General features: G+C 39.0%; 1 protein-coding gene across 3 annotated transcripts in view; it reads left to right on the forward strand.

Moving 5' to 3' along the window:
- LOC103174820 (cytoplasmic protein NCK1) overlaps positions 1 to 23,452 on the forward strand; it is a 40,875-nt gene extending 17,423 nt beyond the window's left edge. For 2 of the 3 annotated variants that reach the window (XM_007887371.2, XM_042339259.1), the window contains exons 2-4: positions 1,211 to 1,454; positions 20,816 to 21,531; positions 23,047 to 23,452. In XM_007887371.2, the coding sequence (XP_007885562.1) occupies positions 1,229 to 1,454; positions 20,816 to 21,531; positions 23,047 to 23,241 (1,137 nt within the window). In that variant the 5' untranslated portion in view covers positions 1,211 to 1,228 and the 3' untranslated portion in view covers positions 23,242 to 23,452. Of the gene's footprint in view, positions 1 to 1,210; positions 1,455 to 8,304; positions 8,362 to 20,815; positions 21,532 to 23,046 lie in introns of those variants that run through there. The other variant, XM_007887373.2, reaches the window with a different exon arrangement.
- Positions 23,453 to 23,726: the final 274 nt, after the last annotated feature.

Genomic DNA, 23,726 nt, shown 5'->3' on the forward strand with positions numbered 1-23,726 from the left:
ACAATGCCAGTCTTTGGCCTGGAGGCTTCACATTATATTGGAAAGAAAAATGAATGGCCTGCTATCTTTTATTTACCCAATCGTCAAGAAAGCTGCCTTTCTGGAGTGACCTAAGGGAGCTGAGGTCCTGCTGTTGATCTTCCATCTGGAAGCAAAACAAGATGACCTTAGAGGAGTGACGGCACAAAAAGAGTACAAGTCGATCATTATAACATGAGGTATCCAGTCCAAAAACGTAGATGCCCAAATTAGTAAAACGTCTACGAAAAATGACTGCCAGTACTGCTTCTGAGTCACTTTCCCATGGATTTTGCCTGCAAGCAAACATGCTCCTGAACTTATTGCAATCGTCCATTTCTGTTCAGAAAATAAATAAAAATTGGAAGTAATTACTGAAGTGTATTACCTATAATGCCTATGAGGCTTACTGTGCGTCCCCCATCCCTCCGCGCCAACATCGCCTCGCCCCCTCTTTATCTTTAAATCCACCTTGAGGTGTATCACTTTAATTGATCACTTCCCCCTCCTCCCATGCTTAGTATCCAACCCCACCCCTGTGTAGCTCTCCAAAATGTTATTCTGTGTGAAGGGCGCTATAGAAATGCAAGTTGTGCGCACAGTAACCAATTATTTAATCAGTGTGTTCAAGTTGTAAACTATTTTTATAGCACTCCAGCATTCCGAACCAGATTGCCTTGTTCAGAGAAATGGTCTTGGCAGTGGTTGTTGAAAGCCTGCCAGGCATGCTGTGCCAGTGTAGGTGTGTGCCTGCGGATTTTGAATTAATCTTGCTATATTGGACAAGCCACTTCAGTGAATTAATATCACATTTTATTAACATGCATCTCATTTTTCTTTACAAACTTATAAACAGACCAATGAAAGCTACATATTTACTTCTGTTTGCCATTGTTTATTATCTGGATTGCAGTTACATTTTTAAAAAAGTATCTTGTCATCTGCTTGGAATGAGTATTCTCAAGTTCGGAGGTGTTAGTCTGTTCCTGAAGCCTAATTTTCCATTGCATCCAAATTAATGTTTCCTAATTTTTTTAAATTTATATATTTATACCTTCTCTTACCCCCCACCCCCGTGCCACCCATACATATCAAATGTATTTGTTTCTGGCCTTCAGTACATTGTATGTTTTTCTAATGTTGTGCTGTGGTTTTGCACTTTTAGTTAACTTTCCTTTTGTTTGACTTGCAGTGCTGAGACCACGGTAAGATGACGGAAGAGGTGGTAGTGATCGCCAAGTTTGACTATGTGGCCCAGCAGGAGCAAGAGCTGGATATAAAGAAGAATGAGCGATTGTGGCTGCTGGATGATTCAAAGTCATGGTGGCGGGTTCGAAACTCCACAAACAAAACTGGCTTTGTACCTTCAAATTACGTGGAAAGAAAGAACAGCGCCAGGAAGGCATCAATTGTGAAGAACTTAAAGGATACACTAGGTAAGATTAATTACTTTAAAGGTTTTACTTTCAGGAAAATATTTGTCCAGTGACGAGGTCATCCAGTTTATTTTCTGACAAACTCTTCAATACTGTGCATGATTTTGCCCCTGACAAATGTTTTCTCTCCCATGATTTGAAACCAGATGGCAATCTCTCTAAGCATCCGAAAGGGTACAGGTTGATAAATTGCTGTAATGGAAGATGCGAGTCCAATTTTAAATGACAAAAACCTGGATTCGTGGGCGGGTGAGGGGCCAAAATGTGCTGTGAAAAAAACTTACAGTGCTGAGTGTTATGCACTTTTGAGCCATATGTTGTTCCAAGCATCTTAATAAAATTCCTTATTGCTGTCCAGTGTCGCTTGCTGAAGGGTGTGTGGACACACACACTCAATCACATGTGTCGTGGCAAGAGAATACACTCTTCTGCTGTCTTTCCTGATGTCATTTGCTGTGTAGACTTGTGCGAAGATTAGCCACTTGAGAGAGGTGCTGGAGAATACCCAGCAGCATGGGTTGGCCTTTTTTCGAGTAGGGGAGGACATGTATTGGCTTACTAAGTTTATGAGCTTAAATTGTAAAACTAGAAATCCCTTTGTTACCAGAACGTGTGAATTTTTCTAATTCGTATTCTGTGTGGCTCACAAACGTAATTTGAACACATTTGTTATGTAAAATATTTGTCCTCAATTCCACTAACTTGCTAAAAACAAAATTCTCATCACTATATTCATGCATAATAAATACTACAATAAAACAAACAAAAGTTGGTTGAAGTCAGCATTTAGTAATTGGTCAGGGCCGAGTGTGTGCTCAATGTCCTGGTTTCATTTTGCACTCCTATTTTCCCATGAACTGACTTAAACTAAGTATTTTTGTTAGACTGAGTTCTTTAATGTTTATTACAGTTTTTTTTATATTTCTCTACCCTCAAGCCCCATTATTATTAAGCACAAAAAAACATTATTCAGATAACTGCTGCATGTTTGTTTGGGGATACATTGAGTTTCAACACAATCTTTAATGCGAAGTGATACTGCACTGTAGCATTGTATTCCTCAAAAAATGCATCTATGACAATTTATTTATACTTCAACACACTGTTCCTGTAGATTTTTCTCATCTTTTTGAAAAAGAATATGCAGCAAGTGTGGCAAGATATTTCAGTAGGAGTTGCTTGAACCTCCTTCCTGTGACCATTTCCTCTATGCTCACCATTGCCAGGGTGGAAATGCTATGGTTTTCCTGGTCTGTATTGGGCCCTGTTACTTGATCTGTGCCAAAATGACAGAAGCAAACAGTGTAACTGGAAAATGCCTTTAGCAAGTTGTTATAGGTAACCCTATAAGGAGAACGAGCAACACTGTAATATGTTGTACACTACCTTGGTAAGTAATTGCAGTTTGAAGCATCCATCTCAAAATGACATGGAAGTTTGCCGCAGCTTAATCTTTTTTTTTTAAAAATGAGGTGAATATGTTGAGTTAGCAAGAATGGCCTGAGGCACATCTTTCATCTGTCTCTGTGGACACTTTTGATGGAAATGCAAATGAAATTTTACATTTATTATTTAATTCAATAAAGAGTAGACTTCTTAAACATGATCTGAATTGCATAAGGCTTGTTTTAACAGGTCTGGCATTTTTCATAAGAGAATGGGGGAAAAATGGAAATAAAGATACCCACACGCGAATGTGATAATATTACACCTTTCCAAATCGAACGCTCTGGGTCTTGGCCTGCTGCGTTCAAGCTAATTGTAGATTTAGTTACAAACCAGCATTTCTGTTGTGCAATTAACTTTCGGAAGACACGATTTAAATATTTTCAGTTAAATAAAAGATGCAACTCCTTTGAGCTTAACATCAAATTGCAGTTCCTCATTCATTATCTTAGGCTTTCCCTATAGAAGTATGCCAGGCCAGACATGTTGGGGAGCTGCTGAAGCTGCTGTATTGAATGAATAAAGTTAGCGTTAGTTGCTGATTTGTCTGGGCTCACCTCTTCCAAACATACAGGTGTCTCTCCCAAGAATACTGCTGTGATGCTGCCAGTGCCATCACAATTCCTTTGTTATGTACCACAAAATGCACAAGCTTGGAAATTGTATGAATGCTTTGCATGCTCAAGAGTATACTTTACTCAAATTGGCCGTGGGAGAGAGCTTGGAATGCAGTTCAACAAATATTTCACCAGCTTGCCACTGTGCTTTACTAAAGTCCCAGTGACCACCCCTGAATACTCTAGAATGAGGAATAACTGTGTATGCTGGAAATAAAAGAGAAATCCATCTAGGTCAATCCATGGATAGGTTAACCTTTTTGCCATCCAGAGGTTGATTTGTACTGCAACATTTTTCTTTATTTGCTGCTATTTTGTGAAATGCTTCTGTTCGATAAAGTAGATTGTTTAGTCTCAACGAACATTCATGATAAAATTAGATCATTTTAAACCGGTGTCCCATACACATTTCTGAGTTTATTTTGCCTTGTGCAGCGTAGCAAAACATAGTTTACATTATTACTCGTGATATAATATTATTGTGCATCTCTACAATGAGCCAATCTTCAAATGTAGAATTCTTCATAGAACATTCCTTCCTAGAACAATAGATTGACTATTTCCCTCACTCTGTTCCCTCATGGCCCCACAATGGCTGCTTGCCAATAAACACACAGTCACTACACTTTACACAAAATTACTAAAGCTGTGAAGGGCTTTGATAAGTTTTAGTGGCGTGAATAAATGCTGTATCAAATGCAAGCTTTGTTATTCCATCCCCTGGAATTTCAGCAGCAAAGGTAAGATTTTGTTCTGTCAATGTTGCATGTCTTCTGCGCTTTAATATGTATGGATTTATCTGCCCCTGAACAGCTGGCTAAAAGATTGAACACCAGACAAACTGCTTGCAATGTGCCTCTCTAGATGATCAATTCTAACATTCAGCCATAGATCCCTTGTGATTTATGGTCATTACTATGTTCACATCTTTACTGATGTGCTATTTGTGCTTTCCTTGAACCTCTCCTTAATTTGGAATTTCAAGTCGCACATTCCCAAGATTGGTTCCAATGAAGATGTTCTTTTGGCCCATTTGATCTCATCCTTCAGAATACCAGCTCTACGAGTAACCCATTAAATCTTCAAACTGAGTCGTACAGTCCAGTACAATCTTAATGCAACATACAACTTGAAAACGTCAAAATGTTGTTTGATGAACGTTTAAACTGAGTCACAGAAAAACAAGCAAATCAAACAAGTTACTTTAGTCCCTTTGAGTCAAATGCTGCTTTTTTGATTTAGAGCCTCGTCTAGTCTCAAGTCAAACATTGTATTTCCTTTGGAGGCTAATTAACTGCCACTTTGGAGTCATTAAAAGTTTTCACTAGCTGAACAGATAAGGATAACCAAAAAAAGGGATTTATCAGCAAACATCCATAGTCATTCATTCTTTTGTTCAGAAACTATTTTTAAAACTGTTTTATCCTCTAAATGTGGGATGACCAAAGGCAAGTCATTCACTGGAGTTTTTTTAAGGTCTAGGCCTGCTGTTAGGTTTGTGTTCAAACCACACGCTTCCTGTCTTAGTTATCCACGGATTCCTGTGGTGGTGTACAGCTCTTTCCTGTCCTTTTTCAGTACGCTGTTCCATCCTTTTCATCAATCACCCCGCCGAAGAAATACAACAGTGAAACTCTCACAGAGAAATATTTCCACTGCTTTGCATAGGTTTCAAATCCCTCTGCAGTTTTTTTTCCCCCCGCCCAATAAAAAAAAGTGCAAATGCAACCAGAACTTGAGTGCAGAGGGATCCATCTGAATGCCCATAGGCCTCTGACAGCTGCCCACTTAATGGTAGTCTGACAATATATTGTGATTCAGTCTCGAATGTACATTAGGATCTTACCTGAAGCCAATCTCAAAGGCTGTGATGATGGATTGGTTTCATTGTGGGTAAATGTCATTGATGGGCTGACGCTCTGCCCTCACCATGAAAATTTTTATTTTCTCCTCCTAAGTCATTTGTGTCTGAATCTACTGAGGGTGAAGATGGGTTAATGGCATTCAGGGAGTCTTGTGTTTAAGCAAACAGAAATCCAATTGTGCTGGGGACAGGGGACTAAGGTCTGGGTATCATCTAATTCTTTAATGAGTCTTCCATGTTATAAATAATTTTCTTCATATGGAATGACCTTTACAAAATGGATCAATAAACTGCCATTATTTCATGCATGACTTCCTCGGTAACTGGCATACCATTTCACTGAGAGAGATGCAAGGCATTTTTCAATAAATGCGTACTGACCACAAATGCTCCCATTATTTGCCTAATACTTTTTAATTAAATTGACGTGGCTGAACAGTGTAACAAACCTGCAAACTTTATATTTGTGAATCGGTCTAACCTTTAGCAACTTTCTTCCTTTTTGCTCCATTCACACTCCACAAAATTGAAATGCCAAGTATTTCTCTGAATGGTGCCAATAAAGATATGGACTGATGTCATTTGGAAAACTTTTGTTAAGATCAGAGCTTATAGCAGTTAAGTAATGTTTATTTTGCAGATTTAGCCAAGGTAAGAGGGAGCGTCTTAAAATAACCTTTATTCGATAACGTGTTTGATAGATTTCACAAATGACTGATTTAGTATGACTCTTCCCAGGTTACTTATTAGCAAAATTTACAGGCGGAGGAATTAACCTTTCTCCATGTTGGTGTACTTAGTAAGGTGCAAAATATAGTCGCTATAGTTATTTATTTTACAATAAATCCTCTGAAGTCCTTTGAAATGTCCTCCCAATGTGTAATCAAATGCAAGAATTAACTATACCAAATGCAAGAATTATTATTATAAAAATATCAATTGCAAGAGTTGACCTGAAAGATTGAAACAGTTGCTTTTGTCATTGGAAGTGGAGTAGCAATGGCTCGAATAGTTATTTTTCCCCCCCCTTTGGGGCCTATTTGTGAAGCAACTTTCCTTCGAGACAAATGGCAAAGGAGAGACTTAGCAATTGGTGCAGTTTGTACAACAAGACCGATTGTTGGTGATTTAAGAATTCAATCCAGACAATGGACAATCAGTGGAGCAAAACTGGACCTAGGCTGTTAAATGTCTTGTGAAATTTAGGACAAATTACTCACAAATGCATTAACAGCAATTGTGAAACACATGGACTGTGTAAGCAAAGTTCTGTAATGCACAAATTACAGAAATAATCTATTCCCAATTTTCTCTGGCGATCTTTTGTGGACCTCTAAGGCGTTTTGCCCACAAATATACAGTCAATTCACTTTACAGTGTATTCGGTGAAGTGCTTTCAGATGTCTTGTAAAGTGCTATATCAAATGTAAGAATTATTATTATTGCTCAGACAGAAACATACACAACTGACCACTTTTGATAACAGAGTTTGTTTGACTGTGTTCACTAATCTGCGAATCATTTTGAATCACTGAAGTACTGGAGTGCTTTATTGATGTTTAAATTAAAAATTACAATTCAAGTATTAAATTCTACTTTTTCTAATGATTTATTCCACATTTCTGATGACTTACTTCAGCCCAGTATATTTATTTAATAAGTCTTCACAACCAGTTTATTAATGGCTGCTGCTCACAAGGTGTGGGTGAGCAGAAACCAGGCAAGTGACATGAAAGTTGTAGGCCACAACCTCAGAATGAAAAATCCCATCTGTAAATGATGAGAAAGTAGACTGAGTGTAAATAGTGTCTTAGGCGGTAGTTAGTATCCAAGTCGAGACTGGTATTATTTGTGGGTGAACTGAGCAATTGGGTGTGAATTGAAGGACGTTCAAATTATCTTTACATAATCTCAAATTGCACACAGGAACAATTAATAAATTTGGGCAGACGCAATATACTCTTAAATTGAAAAGCAAATAGCCAACAATCTCTAACTTTTGCCATCGGCTCCCCCTTATCCCTCTGTGGTCTTAAATTTGCATGAGAGTCCATTTTAAAGCTTTATACTTATCTGAACACAACTGAATTTTGAGGCTCGTTCCTTATGGAAACTGCATTTGGGTAAATGGAAGATTAAATTTTTCACACCTCTTGAAATATGCTAAAATCTGACCTATAGTTTGAGAAATACGGGAGTTATATGGTTCTGGTGTTTAAAAGTGCAAAATATTAATCGGAACCTACAAAAGAAAACAATGTATATTTGAAGTGTAATAGTTTTTGTTTACTGGGATTGTGGGGATAACTGGCAGCAAAGTGAACAAAAGGATTCCACACTGCGGATCATGTAAGCGCAATCGTAGAATGTTAGGAGAAAAATATTCCTAATCAGTATCTTTGATTTGTTCTCCGTACTTAATCAACATTTTTGTTAAAATTAGCACAAAAAGTAGCAATGGTGTTGGGTTTATTTTATACCACTAAATACTTTACTACCATGAAGTTACATCTTAAGTGCAGCTTTTCCAGACTCTGAACATTTAGGTTTCTTTTATCTCTCCACACGGCTCATTTGTGTTATACTTGGGATGAGTGTTTATGGGTGGGATGAGATGGGAAGGAAGAGAGAGCGGAAGTGAAGTATATTTATTTAAGCTAAAAGTCATCGACTTGACTTTTTAACCAATACCGTTCCCAAGTGATGTAATCACCATTGCTAAGGCAACGTGAGTCACTTGTTAGGCAGGTTTTGATTGCGTTCAGGCCAATGAGCAATGCGGCAGGTGAGATATATCAGCAACCCGTTGAAAGGATTTGCTCTCAGTCACATGCTCCAAAGATAGGGCGTTACCAACCTGATAATTACAATACCTGTATATTAGGAAAGTGCTGTGGGATTTTGTTTTGCTTCATCTGTGAACACCAGACAGAGCGAAAGAACAGAATGGAATTGGTTAATGTTGTCAAACATTTCTTCAGTAAGTTGTTGGCTTCTAATAGAATTAAAATCTGTTGTCCATTGTTAGCTTAATTAATAAAACAGTCATAGGTGAGCAATTGCAAAAGGCTTTACAGTCAGTTCTTCCGATGCACCTGGTTTGTCTGATTTTTTATATGCTCAGAGTGACAGTCATATTGTGTTCAGCTAGTCGTTCAGTTTTCCTGCAGAAAGTGAAGACATGTCTTAACATTTTTTATTGTAACAAGGTTAAAATGCTGTAACTTGTTTGAGCGCAGGCGATTTTATATGTGAAGTGGTTGGAATTTGTGGCATTAAAAAAAATTAACTGGCTCCAGCTAACAAATTAACACCTTGAGGACTGGAATGTTTAAGGATTCCAGCACTCATTTTAATCCGATTGGTATCTTAAGCATGTAATTGAAATGTTTGTGTGGTTCTGAATGATTCTGTATTCCAGCTTAAATGTCATGTAATGCAAACCCTTCTTACTCAAGCGATTTTATGTTGCAAACTCGTTTATGAAACTTCATTGGACTATTAATCATATTAACATACTGGATTGTTGACTGGATTGAAGTGCATGCAAATAAAAAGAATTACCCAGTTACTAAAACTTTAAAATGTGCACAATAGGAAAGTTGATGAGAAAATTGCTTTGGATGTTAATAGTAAGGGACATTTTGGATACCTTAGAGGATTTTCAGGACTTCAGGCTTTAATAATAATATGGAAGCTTATTGCAATGTTCCTTTCTGACTGCTCAAGTACATATAAAAATGAATATTGCATGATTTTCCCAGCTAACAAGATGATAAGAGAGCACCCTGATGTGCTCTTCATTTAGAACATTTTTCTGTAAACTTATTTATAGTTCTACTCGCCATATTCCTGAATAATTCAAATGTAGGTGTGGGGTGTTTCTCTGTCCGTGTGAGTGAGTGAGAATTACCATTTCTGTACTGCCAGTTGCTCTGGTACATGTTGTGCAAGCTTTGGATCCTTAGTGGACTTAACTCTTGACACACCTGGCAGATGTGCGATGAAGCATCTTTTTGTTTTTGTGTTCAGATTGACTGTGGAACTCTGTCAAATTACTGAAGTAGCAAAAAATCTGTCGCGCGCAGGAGGGAAGGCTCCTTTATGGTCAACAGGACACACATTCTTTCCACAAACCAATGACCACACCATCTTTCACACTCCAGGCATGAATTCCCACTGAACACGTTCACGAAAAATAAACCTTGAATTTCCATGACGGACATGGAACGTTGAGCTGGCCAAACACACTGCGTGTTGTGTGAACAGGGAATCATGGCACAGCTGTTGGGTATGGGATGGATTCTTAATATTATACAAAATATTAGACAAACAAAATTAAGATGCAGAGAAGGACTTTTCTATTCAAACTGCTTGCTGCCGTAGCCAATTGCTGCCACTAGTATTTTCCAAATTTATATGTCTTTCCTCACCCCCATCTTCCCACCACATTAGCGTTGAATCAATGAAGCAGAGTGGAATCGAGCAAATAGAGCCATCAATGACTTGTTTTATTTTGTCCTCATGAGTAAATTTGCAGTTTGCTCACCATTAGTTTTTTTCATATAAATAAAAGGCAGATTGCGGGGGGGAAAAATGTCCAGAATAGTAGGTTACTCTGATTACTCAATGTGAGATTCTACTATGCATCGGTACCCTCACACAATAAGTAGTTCCATTGACAGGAAAAAAAATCATGTTAACCTGTCCCTTTTTTGGGCACTAGTTCTGCAATATTACTGTTCCTTATGACCAAATAGCTGTCATGATTCCTTGTTCACACAACGCACAATGTGTTTGGCCAGCTCAGTGCTCCATTTCTGTCATGGAAACTCGAGGCTTATTTTTCATGAATGAGTTCAATGGGAATTCATGCCTGGAGTGTGAAGTATCGTGTTGTCATTTGTTAATGGAAGGAAATGCATAGGTGTCATGCTACTAAATGTGTGCTTTCATGAATGAATGTGAATTATTTTGGTGGAGCTTTAGTATTGGGGTGAGGTGGCTATGTACGTTAAATATTTACAGCAGACTTTGCAGGATTTTATTGGCATATTTGGGTTTTATTAAAATTTAAGCAATGTATATTTCAAGAGGTTTTCTCATGGGCTTTGCAGATATTATCTAATAAACCACTAACAAGTGGAAAATAATTCCCTTCAATTCAGATTTTTCCAGGTGGCTACATAGGCAGAGGATGGCTCGGGTTAGAGGGGAATGATAAGTATTGTTGTCTCTGGGCTATGGTTCCACAGGCACTGGAACTTGTGAGTGACCAATCTTGACGCTCAGCCTGTAACATACTGATTGTGTGAATATCAGCAGGTTGTTCAATTATTGTGGAGAGGATGGGGGTGGTAGTTGGAGCGCTGAAGAGCCATTCATTCCTTGCCCGATATCCATGTATCTGCACTTTCCAGCAGATTTCACTGAATATTATTCTGCTAAGTAGTCCAACCTATGTGTCGCTCAGACACTCGAGTGTCTGTACATCTCTCCTGGCTGAGAGAACCTAACTTGGCACAAGCTTGGAATCCAACCTCAGACACTTCAGTGTAGTGTATTTGGAAACTGATCCATTTGGGCAGAGTTATACCCAAATACAAAACCAGACTTTAAATAAAACTGCAGGGTGTTGGCTGTAAAAATGGTATCTTTTAAATATGGAAATGAACTTACCAAAATAAAAGTTAGATTTTTGTCTTTAAAAAAAATCAAATATCCCTATAATAATAATATTATAAATATCCATATTTACCCAATAGGTAAATTCTAGGAAATGATTTGAAATACAGTGTTAATTGATATTTTGAAAAAAGATGGTAGTTTTGAGTGGTCAAGGGTCATATTGGAAATGTTGACTTCTCTCTTTCAGTTGCTGGTTGACCTTCTATGCATTTCCTACAATTTCTTTTGATTCCTAATATATTTACACTTTTCCATTAAACCTTTATTAATGAAGGCCTGAAAACTGATCTGATGCCAACAATTCAGCTGGAAATCAGTGCTGACTGCAAACTGATGATTTCATGTTATGAATTGGCCAAATACTGAATTAGCCTAAGCATCATTTCCAGAGAAGGTATTTAAAAGTATTATTTTTTCAAAAAGCTGACCTAATTACCCAAATCCTTGTTTTCTTGCCTGTATGTGAAAAGGCCGATTTACAGACTGTGATGTTTACGTATTCATATTTACCCACAAATAGTGTTTGAAAAAGAACCGTTTCAACTAAATTCCAAGTGATGGACTTCTCGGACATCAAAGCTTTCTGGAGACAGGTGCTAATCTCAGCTGGCGTTTATCTGAAGGATTTGCCGTGGATTCTCTGTGGTGGGGGGAGGGAGGAGAGAGAGAGGAAACCGTCCTAATCATTCTGTGCTTGTTTTGCAGCTTTGCTTCTCTGAAGTCCGCAATGCAAGGATCAAAGGATTATGTAATGGACTAGTAATAACAAATCAACTAGAAACACAGATTTGCATCCTTGCAATGAGTAGCTGTTTATACAATGGTGTTATAATGAGCCTCTGGCTGTGCCTATGGGTATTGAAACATTTATATCTGGAAACATAAATGGATTGGAACATCATACTTTTTTTTAATTTAAGTCCTGCGTGGGCAGAGTGTTTGGCATCATTTGTGGAATCTTCCCTTTTTTTCTGAGTGATTTCTCTTGAAGTAACCAGTAGCATTTAGGTAATGCAAATGTATTGGGAAATGTTACTTTTACATCAGCGGATTAACCATATTTCCAAACCCAATTTGCTGGTTTGCTTGAGAATATATAGAACAACTTTTCTATCGTTTAATGTTACAGTACTTATATGTATGAGTTGCAGGCGAAATTGCTTTGTGCAATGTCCAGCGTCTAGTCAGTTAACAGTGGGTTAAGTCCACAGCAGAATTCCTATAGCTTACATGTGAGATGTGTGCATTCCTGGGTTATTTCCAAAGTTATATTTACGGCATTATCTGCAGCAAGAATTAAATTGTGCTTCAGTTTAACTTCACCCCTGCATGACTACAGGAAACTGCTCGACTCCATTGCAGTGGTTACAGTGGTTATAGAAAGCTGAATTTCTGACTCAAGATTTTCTAAACCTGAATATCTTTTTTAAAAAAAAATCTAATTATTGCTAATGCTTCTTAATGGAATTTAGGTCGGCTTAAACCTGCTCTTGGCAAAAAAAGGTTCTAAAATGCTGATTAATATATATTGCAATGTTATTCATATGCTGCAAATTAACCTTCTTTCCTCTGGTTATGGTTATTAATATTCTACACTTGCTTTCCTGCCACAATATAGTGGTCTACAAGGATCCTGGAAATCAGACGATCTAAATTGCATGTGGTGGCTGAAGAAGAAAGCTGAAACTGACTTTAGCATGTATTATGTTTGCTCTAAATATACCTGGGCGTGTGAAGACCACAAAAATCATTGGAAAGCAATCAGTTCAAAACTGTTTGTCCTTCTTGATCGCTTTCAAACAGTGTACACATTAGCACACTAAAATTGGATTACAACACCTTGCATTTATATAACGCCCTTCATGCTGGGCAGCATCTCGAAGCGTTTATCAGTGGCAGAGCCTGATGCCAAGCCAGGGGGAGGGAGGAGATGACTGTAAGCATGGTCAAGAAGGAAAGTCTTCAGTCGTGGTCTAAAAGAGGAGTAGGAGGGGGGTGGAGGGTTTGGGGGAGAGAGACTTCCAAAGCTTCAGGTTTTAATGGCTAAAAGCGCGGCCCACGATGGTGGAGTGGAGGAGATGAGGGACATGCAGGAACCCAGAGCCATCTGAGCGGATTGCTTTCCAATGATTTTTGTGGTCTTCACATGCCCAGGTATATTTAGAGCAAACATAATACACACTAAAATCAGCTTCACCTTTCTTCTTCAGCCACCACATGCAATGTAGGTTGTAGCAGGTAGAGGACTGGGGATAAAGCAGGTCACAAAGGGAGGAAAGTGACGGGTCGTGACGGAATTACCTCGAACGTTGCAGTTATCTTGCTTAAGATCCTAAGGCTAACACAGAAGATGTAATAATAATAATCCTTGCATTTGATATAGCGCTTTTCATGTCGGGGGGACGTCCCAAAGCGCTTCACAGAACACACTGTAAAGTGAATTGACTGTATATTTGTGGGCGAACGCGGCAGCCAATTGCGCACAGCAATGTCCCACAAACAGTCGTAGATTGAAAATGACTAATTTATTATTGTTTTTGGTTTTGGAGGGATTATTATTAGGCGTGTGGAGTAAGGAAACTTGCCCAAGGTTTCTCCCTCTGCCTGGAATTGAACTCGGGTCTCTCGCTTGCAAAGCGAGTGCTCTAACCACTGAGCTACAGGACTCCATAATGGAAACGGGATCTCCAGAACTGGGTTTTGCTATGAGCTGGAGTTATTCCAATTTGTTCTTCAGCACTTTCTTTCCAGGCTTTTTCATTTTGACATTTATAACAACCCTAGTGTTAATGAATTGAACTTGTTTGCCAAGCAGCTGGATATTGCTAATGGTTTCTTTACAATCTGTACTGTCAATGTTGCACACAATTTTACAACTAAACATGACGTAATGAGCACTTTGTAAAGAAATGTAGAAGGGGGCCATTATTAATATAGCACGCAGAACAAAGAGCTGTTTCTTAACTGGCTGCAGTTATCTTTTGGGTTCCAATTTAAGCTGAACTCTGAATCAGTGATGCCTTGTCTATGCACCTTTGACCATTTGGAGTCTTGCCCTGTTGCTGGTGGTGAAACTGCAATGAAACCCGCATAAGTGTCATCCTTATACACTGTACAGTCACTTAAGTTGTAATTCACCTGAGTCCCATTCAGTTTCCTGTCCAAACCACTGTTCGTATTAATCACCTCCTAACTTGTAACACTGCCCCTACCCTCCATTACTCCCGCACTTACCGGCTGCATTGAATCGCGGGAAATGAAGTCCTGACCCATCGACACATGCACTTACCGGCCGGCTGCATTGAATAGGGTGAACACATCCGCAGAGGAACTGTCAGCACAGTTGAATGTGGATAAGCACATCCGTGTACATCTCGTGCAACCGTCATCCATAGTTTTCCTTGCCCGAATAAGATGCATGGTTCTTATAAAGTACAAGTATTCAAAACGGAGTAAGTGTTCTATCCCTGAGTAAACAATGCCTTGTGAACCAGTCGAGATTTTGACGGCAGTGATTTTGAAATGGGTTTTGTTCAACTAATGGTTGGAGTATTTCAGGAAACAAACAAATGAACTGCTCCATTAGTTCTGCCTGCTTGCAGCCTCTTTGCATGTGCAGCAGTTTTAAGCCTGAACTGCAATAAAGGTTGCTGACTACTTGAACCTGATCTCTTGTAGAATTATTTATTTCCACTTCTTCTTTTCCACGTCAGTGTAAAGCTGTGGCGGATGGAACTCTTGGCAAACAGCACTTGTCTGTTGGTGAAGAGCACAGCTTGACATAAGGCAGCTGAAGGTCTTTAGCCTGCATCTCACTGAGCTGTTCTGAGTGTTGCCTTTTGAGTCGTAAAATGCATCGGGACTTTGTGTTGCCAGGTCATGCATTTTAATATGGGTGCTGTATACACAAATTTAAAAAAAATAGTTGTGCTTGCATTTGATACAATAATCTTTGCATTTGACATAGCACCTTATCAGGTCTTCAAGTCGTCTCTAAGTGCTTTAGAATATACTGTGAAGAATTGACTGTACATTTTGTAGGCGATATAGCTCCTCGTCATGCCATCAAAACGTTTTAAAGTGCTTCCCAGGATTTTACTGTAAAATGTAGTGACTGTGTATTCATAAGCAAATCTAGTCAGCCGATTTGTGCACAGCAGTGTCTTGCAAATATACATAGGGTGTGGTCTGAAACTTGCAATCGCATTCTGAAACTTGGATGAAGCTTTTACTGGCAGACACCATGTGTAGGCATTGTGGTTTCTAGGTGGGTCCATCATAATGACACTCCTTAAAGGTATTTGCTGTTCTGCCAGGTGTTAAGGTTTTGTAATGTATTGATTGTCCCAGTTTTCATTGGTGACTCAGACCCACACACCTGTAGAATGGATCCATTTGTTGCGTATGTAAATTGTTGTGGCCTTTGATTGTGGTAGTGAACCATGGCAAACTGTTTACTTCCAGGCATGTGTAATCATCTTTGTCTCGAGAAATGCAGACCAAGTACGATACTATATACAATAACCAAATAACGTAACCATTAATACATATAATGATGGGGCTAGTGACAAATCAGAGCTTCCTTCTCAAGTGCAAATCGTCATACAGCTGCAAAGTGACTTAATGATGTACACAAACAGCAGACTGTCCTCTCTCTCTCTCTCTCTCTCTCTCACCTGCACTCACTGATTGACAGTGTGTCATTGGAGACTGTTGGCAACACGAGCTGAGTATTGAGATTTCAAACTGTCAGACCATTTGCTTTCATGCCGAGTTAATGTGGCTGAGGTTAAAGTTCACTGTATAATCCAGGAATTCTGGAGGCGATATTGGCAGATCACTTGTTGGAAAGGATCATTTAGTGGAGGGCCAACTTCGATTTTAAAAGTAGCATGACTGGGGGAGAAAATCAAGTGAATATACATGTGCTTGTTTTGTTAACAATCCTTGCGTTTCATATTTCGTGGCAGGAGGACATCTCAAAGCGCTTCACGTGGCAGGAGGACATCTCAAAGCGCTTCACAGTCTATACTATAAAGTGCAGTGACTGTGTAATTTGTCAACTTGACATTTATACAGACATTTTCAAGAATTGAATGCACATATGTGAAAATACTGTCTGCATTCTGATTCTTTATATAACTTCATCTTTGACAGCAATAGAAATTGTGGGTTGAATAGTTGTCGGGTTAAGCTGTTCATGGGTGGGAGTGATTTACTGAATGTTTACCTTTCGTGGCTCTAGTTCATGCCAAAACAACAGGAGGTTTAATATCTAATACAGTGATCCCTGTGATTTGACCATAAGCATATGAGCGCTCTCTGGTTAAATTTTCCTGGCTAAAGTTTTGTGTTTCTTTGAATTACTGTTGGATAATTCCCCACCTAAATATATTTGAAAACTGTAAAAGAGTAGACTGTGTGGTTTAAAATGTTAGTGATCGTTGTTTGCTTAATCACTGATGAATTTTTCATGTAAAGGATTACGATAGGAAACAACATAAAGTATTTCTGATTAGCTGAATGCTTGCCATTTCTTGATGGAAAATAAATGTCACCTTTATCTGCTTCAGATATTTGACTGTGTAATCCACAAACCTCTGTCTTGTGTGTTGGAGTGATCTTTCCCCACAGTTGTCGAATACTATGGTGCTTTGTGTACTGTATCTAGGAGACCAGTGGATACCAATACTGCTCTGATCTCCGTGTTTGTCTAGCTGCTTATCACAAATCACATTTTACGGTTTGCTTTCTGCAAGATGGTCCTTTCACCTTTTGTGGCTGAGATAATTTCCACTCTGAACATTCAGCATTCCCGGAGCAACCAGATCCAAACATTGTCGTGCTTTGAAAATGGTCTCGTGTTTGGAATTGTAACAACTACATGACAGATAATTGGGTCAGGTCTTTAAATCGAATCTTGTGAGATTTAGCGAACAATAGGAAGTGTTATTCTGCACAATGTATTTAATATTGCAAGGGCCAAGTGCAGATGTGATCTGTAGCAACTCACCATTTTCTGCGAAGCATTTTGACACAATCTACAAGCGTGAAAGGGACTATATCAAATGTTATTATTCTGAGAGTATATGATTTCCCGTCTCTGCAATGATTTTATGTGAGACTTGTTTCATGCCGTTTCTCGTACGGAGAGAGCTTTAGATTTCTGGTGTAAATATCTACTCTTATTGGAGGCCATCACTCCAAACTAAACATCTGTTTATCTTCTCTAAGAAGTGCCACAACTGGAGCATACAAGTTTGGAACTGTAGTGTAGGAGAATATTCAACACTTGCTCATGCAGGAGCAGCATTTCAGTGAGTCATTCAATCCAGTGTGACTCGAGGGTGTATCCTTGGTAGAATTGTTTGAGTAACCACATAGCATTTTTGCACGTATTACACAAATGTAGATGTTTCCACTGTAAACTATGCACTAGATGATGAGCTCATATGAGACAGACCCTGAAATTGTCAGGTTGTCAAAGCAGGAATCGTTTCTGCATATATCAATGAGAGTGAGATAGTCGAGAATAAATGGAACAATTGAGGAGTTTAACTGGGTTATGATTCCAATGTTATTTCTGAAGTAACCACTTCATTGCTTTAGTTTTGGTGCAGAAGTTGTGATAATGAACCAGTGAAAAAAAATGATGTACTGATACGTAAGACATGATGAGGCACTATATCAAATGCAAGGATTATTATTATTATTTTAGTAGCAGCAAAGTGGAAAATCTAGAGAGTTTATGTCGTGTTTGTGTTGTGTTTACTGAATATCTAATAAACCAAGAGAAGGTTTTAGTGATTCAGAGTGATCTGAGTAGGGAATTTTGGAAGAAATCAAATTATCTTTACTAAGATCACCTTTGTTTTGTTACCATAGCAGGGAGCAGGTGAGGTTGGACTAGTTTCTATGGGAACTTTTTGAGTAGTGGAGGGGGAAATCTGATCAAAATACTATAATAACAACAACTTGCATTTATATAGCGCTCTCCATGCCGGGGGGCGTCTCAGAGCGCTTAACAATTGCGGAGCCAGAGGCCGAGCCAGGGGAGGGGGTTGAAGGCACGGCCGCCGATGATGGATCGGAGGATTCGGGGGACACAGAGGAGGCCAGACCCAGTAGAACGGAGGCAGAGGGATGTTGAGGTGAAATTGCAGAGTTGGTAGCTATGATGGAGTGTTGGGAGTTTTTATTGAGAATAAACAAATCAAATTATTCTTAGTGTGTGATATGAGAAGACGTTAACTTATGTTCAACTTATTGTTTCAACTTCTTGTTCTTTCTCGCTTTTGCACAAGAATGATTTAACTGGTCTTGTGCCATCCTGTAATTGGACTAACACAAAACTTGAGATCATCTCTCTTGGTTTTGGTTCATAGAATTGACCCTTTTGTTGCCGTTTTGCTTCACTACTTGCTGGATTATCACTGGCAAACTTCAATGCAGATAAGTGCAAAGTGCTGCATAGAGAAGGTAAAAATAAGAGGCATATAATATTAATCCTTGCATTGAGAATATATTGCACATGCCTTATCACGTCTTTGAGAATATAGTGTATCATGTTGATGGAGTAATACTTGTCAAAGAGAAGTTGAAGGATGTTCATGGGATGTTCACGTAATGGGAGGTAACAATAAACAAGATGAAGTGGTGGGACATTGAGATGGTGGGATCACAGCAGTGTCAAAACTGAGGTTTAAGCATCAGACTGACATCAATCTTGTTTCCTGTGTTTTTCAATGTAGTGTTAGAAAAGACTCTCGAGCTTCATTGATTAAAACACATATGTTTAATATCTAACCCAGATTTGACCCTTTGGTGTTTGGACTGCACCAGTTTATAATGCAGCATTCAACTGATTTTCAGACTCTCAAGACCATCTACATTAAAGGGATTCAGAATTTGCCTGAACTATAAGATACTCAAGTCCCTGTTTCTTTTTTATATGTAAGGAAGCCTTAAAACACTCTCTGGTTCTATTACCTGTATATTTGCCTTTAACTGAGGTAGTTGTGAGCCAAGAAACTTTACCTGCATTGCTGAAATTCGATGAGTTTAAGATGAAACTATAATTTTTGTATGAATGTTTATAAATACAGAAATTCAATATATAGTTGTTTAACCTGTGGTGATAAAAATCAAAGAGAGAGAATGTATTGCATGAGCTAAATAGCCATCCACATCTTTGCCACTTGTTCAGAATGCTTTGATGCGTGAACGGAATTTGCGTGTACCGGTATTTATTTAATGGTGGCACATTTTATAGCGTGTGAGATTGCTCTTGGCAATCTTGCTCGTTTCGTTTCATTGACTGCCATAGCTGATTACATTTTCCGAGGGTATTTTGAAGCAAATAAAGATTATTTACTGGTGAATGAATGGGTGAACCATGAGATTCTCTGTTGCATAGATATTTAGGGAACATCCAGAAATGTTGATATCCATGCTTCTAGTTGCCTGAGTAGGATTTCAGTTGCTGTTCAGAATCTTCATTGCAAATGGTTATCATCAATATCGAGCATTACTGTCTTGGGATGGCCTTCCGATGTGAAAGGTGCTACATAAATGCGAGTTGTTGTTGTCTAATTGGCATCAACCTACTAACATTTCACATTTCCAGTGTGGAATTGCTGAGATTGTATTTCTGCCCGTGCATTCAGATATCAAGATAATTGATGTACTGTGTTTGACACTCTGGGAGGATTTTTTACTTGGGTCTCCTGCTAGCTGCTGGAAGGGAGGACTTTTGCACAGAGATTTGACGCTGAATTTGCTGCTGGTGAACAGCTGGTGTTTGAATAATGAAGCATGCAATTATCCATTGCTTTCCAACCGTTTCGAGGGTACCTCAACCTTCACACTAAGTGGAATTCAGTAAAAGCCAAAGTGGCATAAAAGTAGCCTTTTGTCTAGTGAATTTTATGTTTCTCATGGAGCTTTTACCTCCTTTTCGAAACTGAATTCAGCATTAAGTAAGCTTGAGCTGTGTGTGATGTACAGTGGAAACTCAGTATGCCACAATAATGTTGAAGATCGTTGGTGGGTTCACATACAGGATCTGATTACATTGTAACTCTGCTTCCCAGCGTTTTAAAGTAAAACATCTTTACCACGTCTGAACAGAGTTTTCAAAGCCCCTGAATCGTTGTAAGATGATGGGAATCTTTAATGCGTCTAATCTAAAAGATATAGTGAGCACTTCCTGTGAATGGGGGAGCCTCTCTCTGCTGTCCCCATAGCACATGTGCTCTCTTTCTCTGTCTGTGCGTGTGTCTCTCTCTCTCTCTCTGCAAGAGTCAACTAATACCGATTCTTACCTGTTCAAGTTTCTCTCCAGTGCTAAATTTTAACTGAAGAAAAGTGTCAGAGCACATGTAGAACAAACCATTCAAGCTTGTCCAAAGTTCACTTTTGAGTTGGTAAAAGCATCAGAGAGAATCACGAGATATTAAAAACCAGAACAGAATATAAGAGACATTTAACTGACTTTATTTGTGGATAATCATGATGCTATAGTAAACATTTTGGCTTCTCCAGAACTGAAACAGTTTGTCATGTATACAAGGAACTGGTATCCCTGAGCACTCCTTTGTTTCCATTAAATATTGTACAATGTCTTTGTTTACTGTCAGTAAATGTACTTAAGGCAATGTTATCTGAAAATTCTTTCTGATTTGACTATGTAAACATCAGTGAACGTCTCTGATAGTGCACTCATTTTTAATATTTTTCCTTTAAAGGCATTGGAAAAGTAAAACGGAAACCGAGTATTCGGGACACTGCATCAAATCCAGATGTTGACTGTTATGCTGATAATGGAGAACGTCTGTACGACCTCAGTATGCCTGCGTTTGTGAAGTTCAGCTACACAGCAGAGAGGGATGATGAGCTCTCGTTGGTGAAGGGGACAAAGGTTATTGTCATGGAGAAATGCAGTGACGGATGGTGGCGAGGTAGCTACGATGGACAAACTGGATGGTTCCCTTCGAATTACGTCATGGAGGAATCCGAGGGCTCCACTATAGAACCTGTGAGCTCTCTAACGGAAAGACTCGCGGCTGTTGTGAACAATGTGCACAGTGCCAAAGTACTGCATGTTGTCCAAGCCCTATACCCATTCAGTTCTACGAATGAAGAGGAGCTTAATTTTGAGAAGGGCGAAGTGATGGAAGTTGTTGAGAAACCAGAAAATGATCCCGAATGGTGGAAATGTAGGAAAGCTGACGGGCAAGTGGGTCTGGTGCCTAAGAACTACGTGAACATTGTGCAGACTTCACCACCAGTCATTAGTGTTGGACCAACACCACCTCAATGTGATTACATAGGAGCAGCAACCACTGGCAGATTTGCTGGCAGTCCATGGTACTACGGAAAGATTACAAGGCATCAAGGCGAAATGGCTCTAAATGAAAGGGGAGTTGACGGAGACTTCATTATTCGTGACAGCGAGTCTTCAGTAAGTAGTACTGAATTTTGACACAGTCCTCTTCATTGTCCTCGCTTTGTTTCCTAGTCTGAAACTTCCTAAGGCCATGCTTATTTTCTGGCAGCTGAAGTAAAGCAGGAGATTTTGCAGTTGCAATATGCTCCGGTGCGAATCTTTTGTTTTATTACGAAGCCCAGGGCAAAATATTTCAGTGACTAAAGGTTTTGTTTTGACTTGATTTGGAGAACCGCAATTCACGATTGTATTGCAAACTTGCTGCAATTTCACAATCAATATATAAACTTGGTGCGTTGGTGCATAAGCAGCTTATAGTCATCATTATGCAAGACTTGTGTGCCATCTTTATATTTTTTTTACTCCTGCGCACTTTTTCATAATTGAAATGCCAAGCAGTTGGTTTATCATTCTTGATGTATAATAATAATCCTTGCATTTGATATAGCACCTTATCAAGTTTTTGAGATGTTTCAAAGCACTTCACAGAATATTCTGTAAAGTGACTGTATTTTGTGGGCGAAAGGCAGCAACCAATTGCACACAGCAGTGTCCCACAAACATTTGTAGATTCAGTGACCAAATTATTTTAATTTTTAAGGAATTATTAAGCCTGGAAAAGCGACCGGCCAATCGACTAACAACCGGGTCATGACTTACTGCTAGGTAAACCGAGGCATGCGTGTGGAGTAAGGAAACTTGCCCAACGTTTCGCCCTGCCGGGAATCAAACCCAGGTCTCTTGCTTGCGAGGCGAGTGCTCCAACCACTGAGCTACATGATTTTATATGTAGTTGTAGCAGTTTCACATGCATCAGTTGTAATTCTGCACAGTGCAGTTATCTTACAACTCGGAACCCAGCTGGGAAAGTTAGTCCTGCTGAGTTTTCACAGAGGGGAACACTTCAAAGCAGAGAACAAGTAACTCAAGGTGCTGAGTGGGTTATGTGATGTGACCAAGGTTTGATGCACGCAACAGGGTTTCACATCTCAGCCTGTGCTCGAGGGGACTGTAGACCAAAGTACAACCAATCACTTAATCCTTCATTGGTTGAGAATGCTGTGGTATTTTTGATGACCAGCGCTGAAGTGCAATAGAGCACAATGAGCTTTTGCTGTAACCACAGTAAAGCTACGGCTGATGTATTTTCATAATTTAAAATTCTGCATTGTGCTGCTCTTATCTACCATGGCATCTGCGTGTCTCTTTTTTAAGCGGGTGTTTCAGAAAATTCTAAACTAGCCATTGCACTTTAGTAATCGGATTCTAAACCACACTCCATCTGCAATTTTTTGGAGAATTCATCACTCAGAATTGCCCATAATCCTCCACTATTTCACACCCATTTGACCCAGTTGCACTCAAGATATGGAGAAGGGTAGAGTGGAAATATTCCAATGAGGTCAAATGTTAGGAATTAAGGCTGAATCCTCAAACGAAACAAAAGCACCAAATACTCAGTTCAGCAACTCGATTCTGTTTAAGACGCAAAGTTCCCTAATCACTTTATATCTATATTTTGTTTTGCAGCCGAATGATTTTTCAGTGTCTCTAAAAGCTCAAGGTAAAAACAAGCATTTCAAGGTTCAGTTGAAACAAGGGCTCTACTGTATTGGACAACGCAAGTTTGACAGCATGGAAGACTTAGTGGAACATTACAAAAAGGCACCCATCTTCACCAGCGAACAGGGAGATAAATTGTTTCTGGTTAAACCTTTATCTTAATTGGGAGGGGAATTGGAAGAAGAGATTCACCAAAATGGATTGTTCAGGCAAAAAAAAAACTATGGCGATGAGGAAAATTATTGTGATTTCATCAGACTCGTTGGGATTAACCCTTTTTTTTCCAAAAAAAAGTTATATCCAGATTTAATTTTCCACTTGTGTTACTACATTTGTGTCCTACTTGTATAGTAAAGTACCTTATTCACTTTTACTGGCTCCTTCATGTGCGTAAAGATTTTGTGCCTTGCTTCAGTTGAGCTGCTCATTGTGAACACTGCCAACAGTTATTCTTCCCCCCCCCACCATCATCAGCTACTTCCTTACTCTTCTGCAATAATATACAATCCTTTTATACCTACTTTATGTACTGAATATAAATATATATATATATATGGCTGTAGCCTACTCGTCCTCACTACGGATGCTCTTTATGCTGCTGTGTGTATGTAATGAAACCGATTGGTTTGAATACAGAGTTGGTATCT

This window comes from Callorhinchus milii, unplaced genomic scaffold (assembly GCF_018977255.1).
Source record: "Callorhinchus milii isolate IMCB2004 unplaced genomic scaffold, IMCB_Cmil_1.0 Scaffold11, whole genome shotgun sequence".
Lineage (NCBI taxonomy): Eukaryota > Metazoa > Chordata > Chondrichthyes > Chimaeriformes > Callorhinchidae > Callorhinchus > Callorhinchus milii.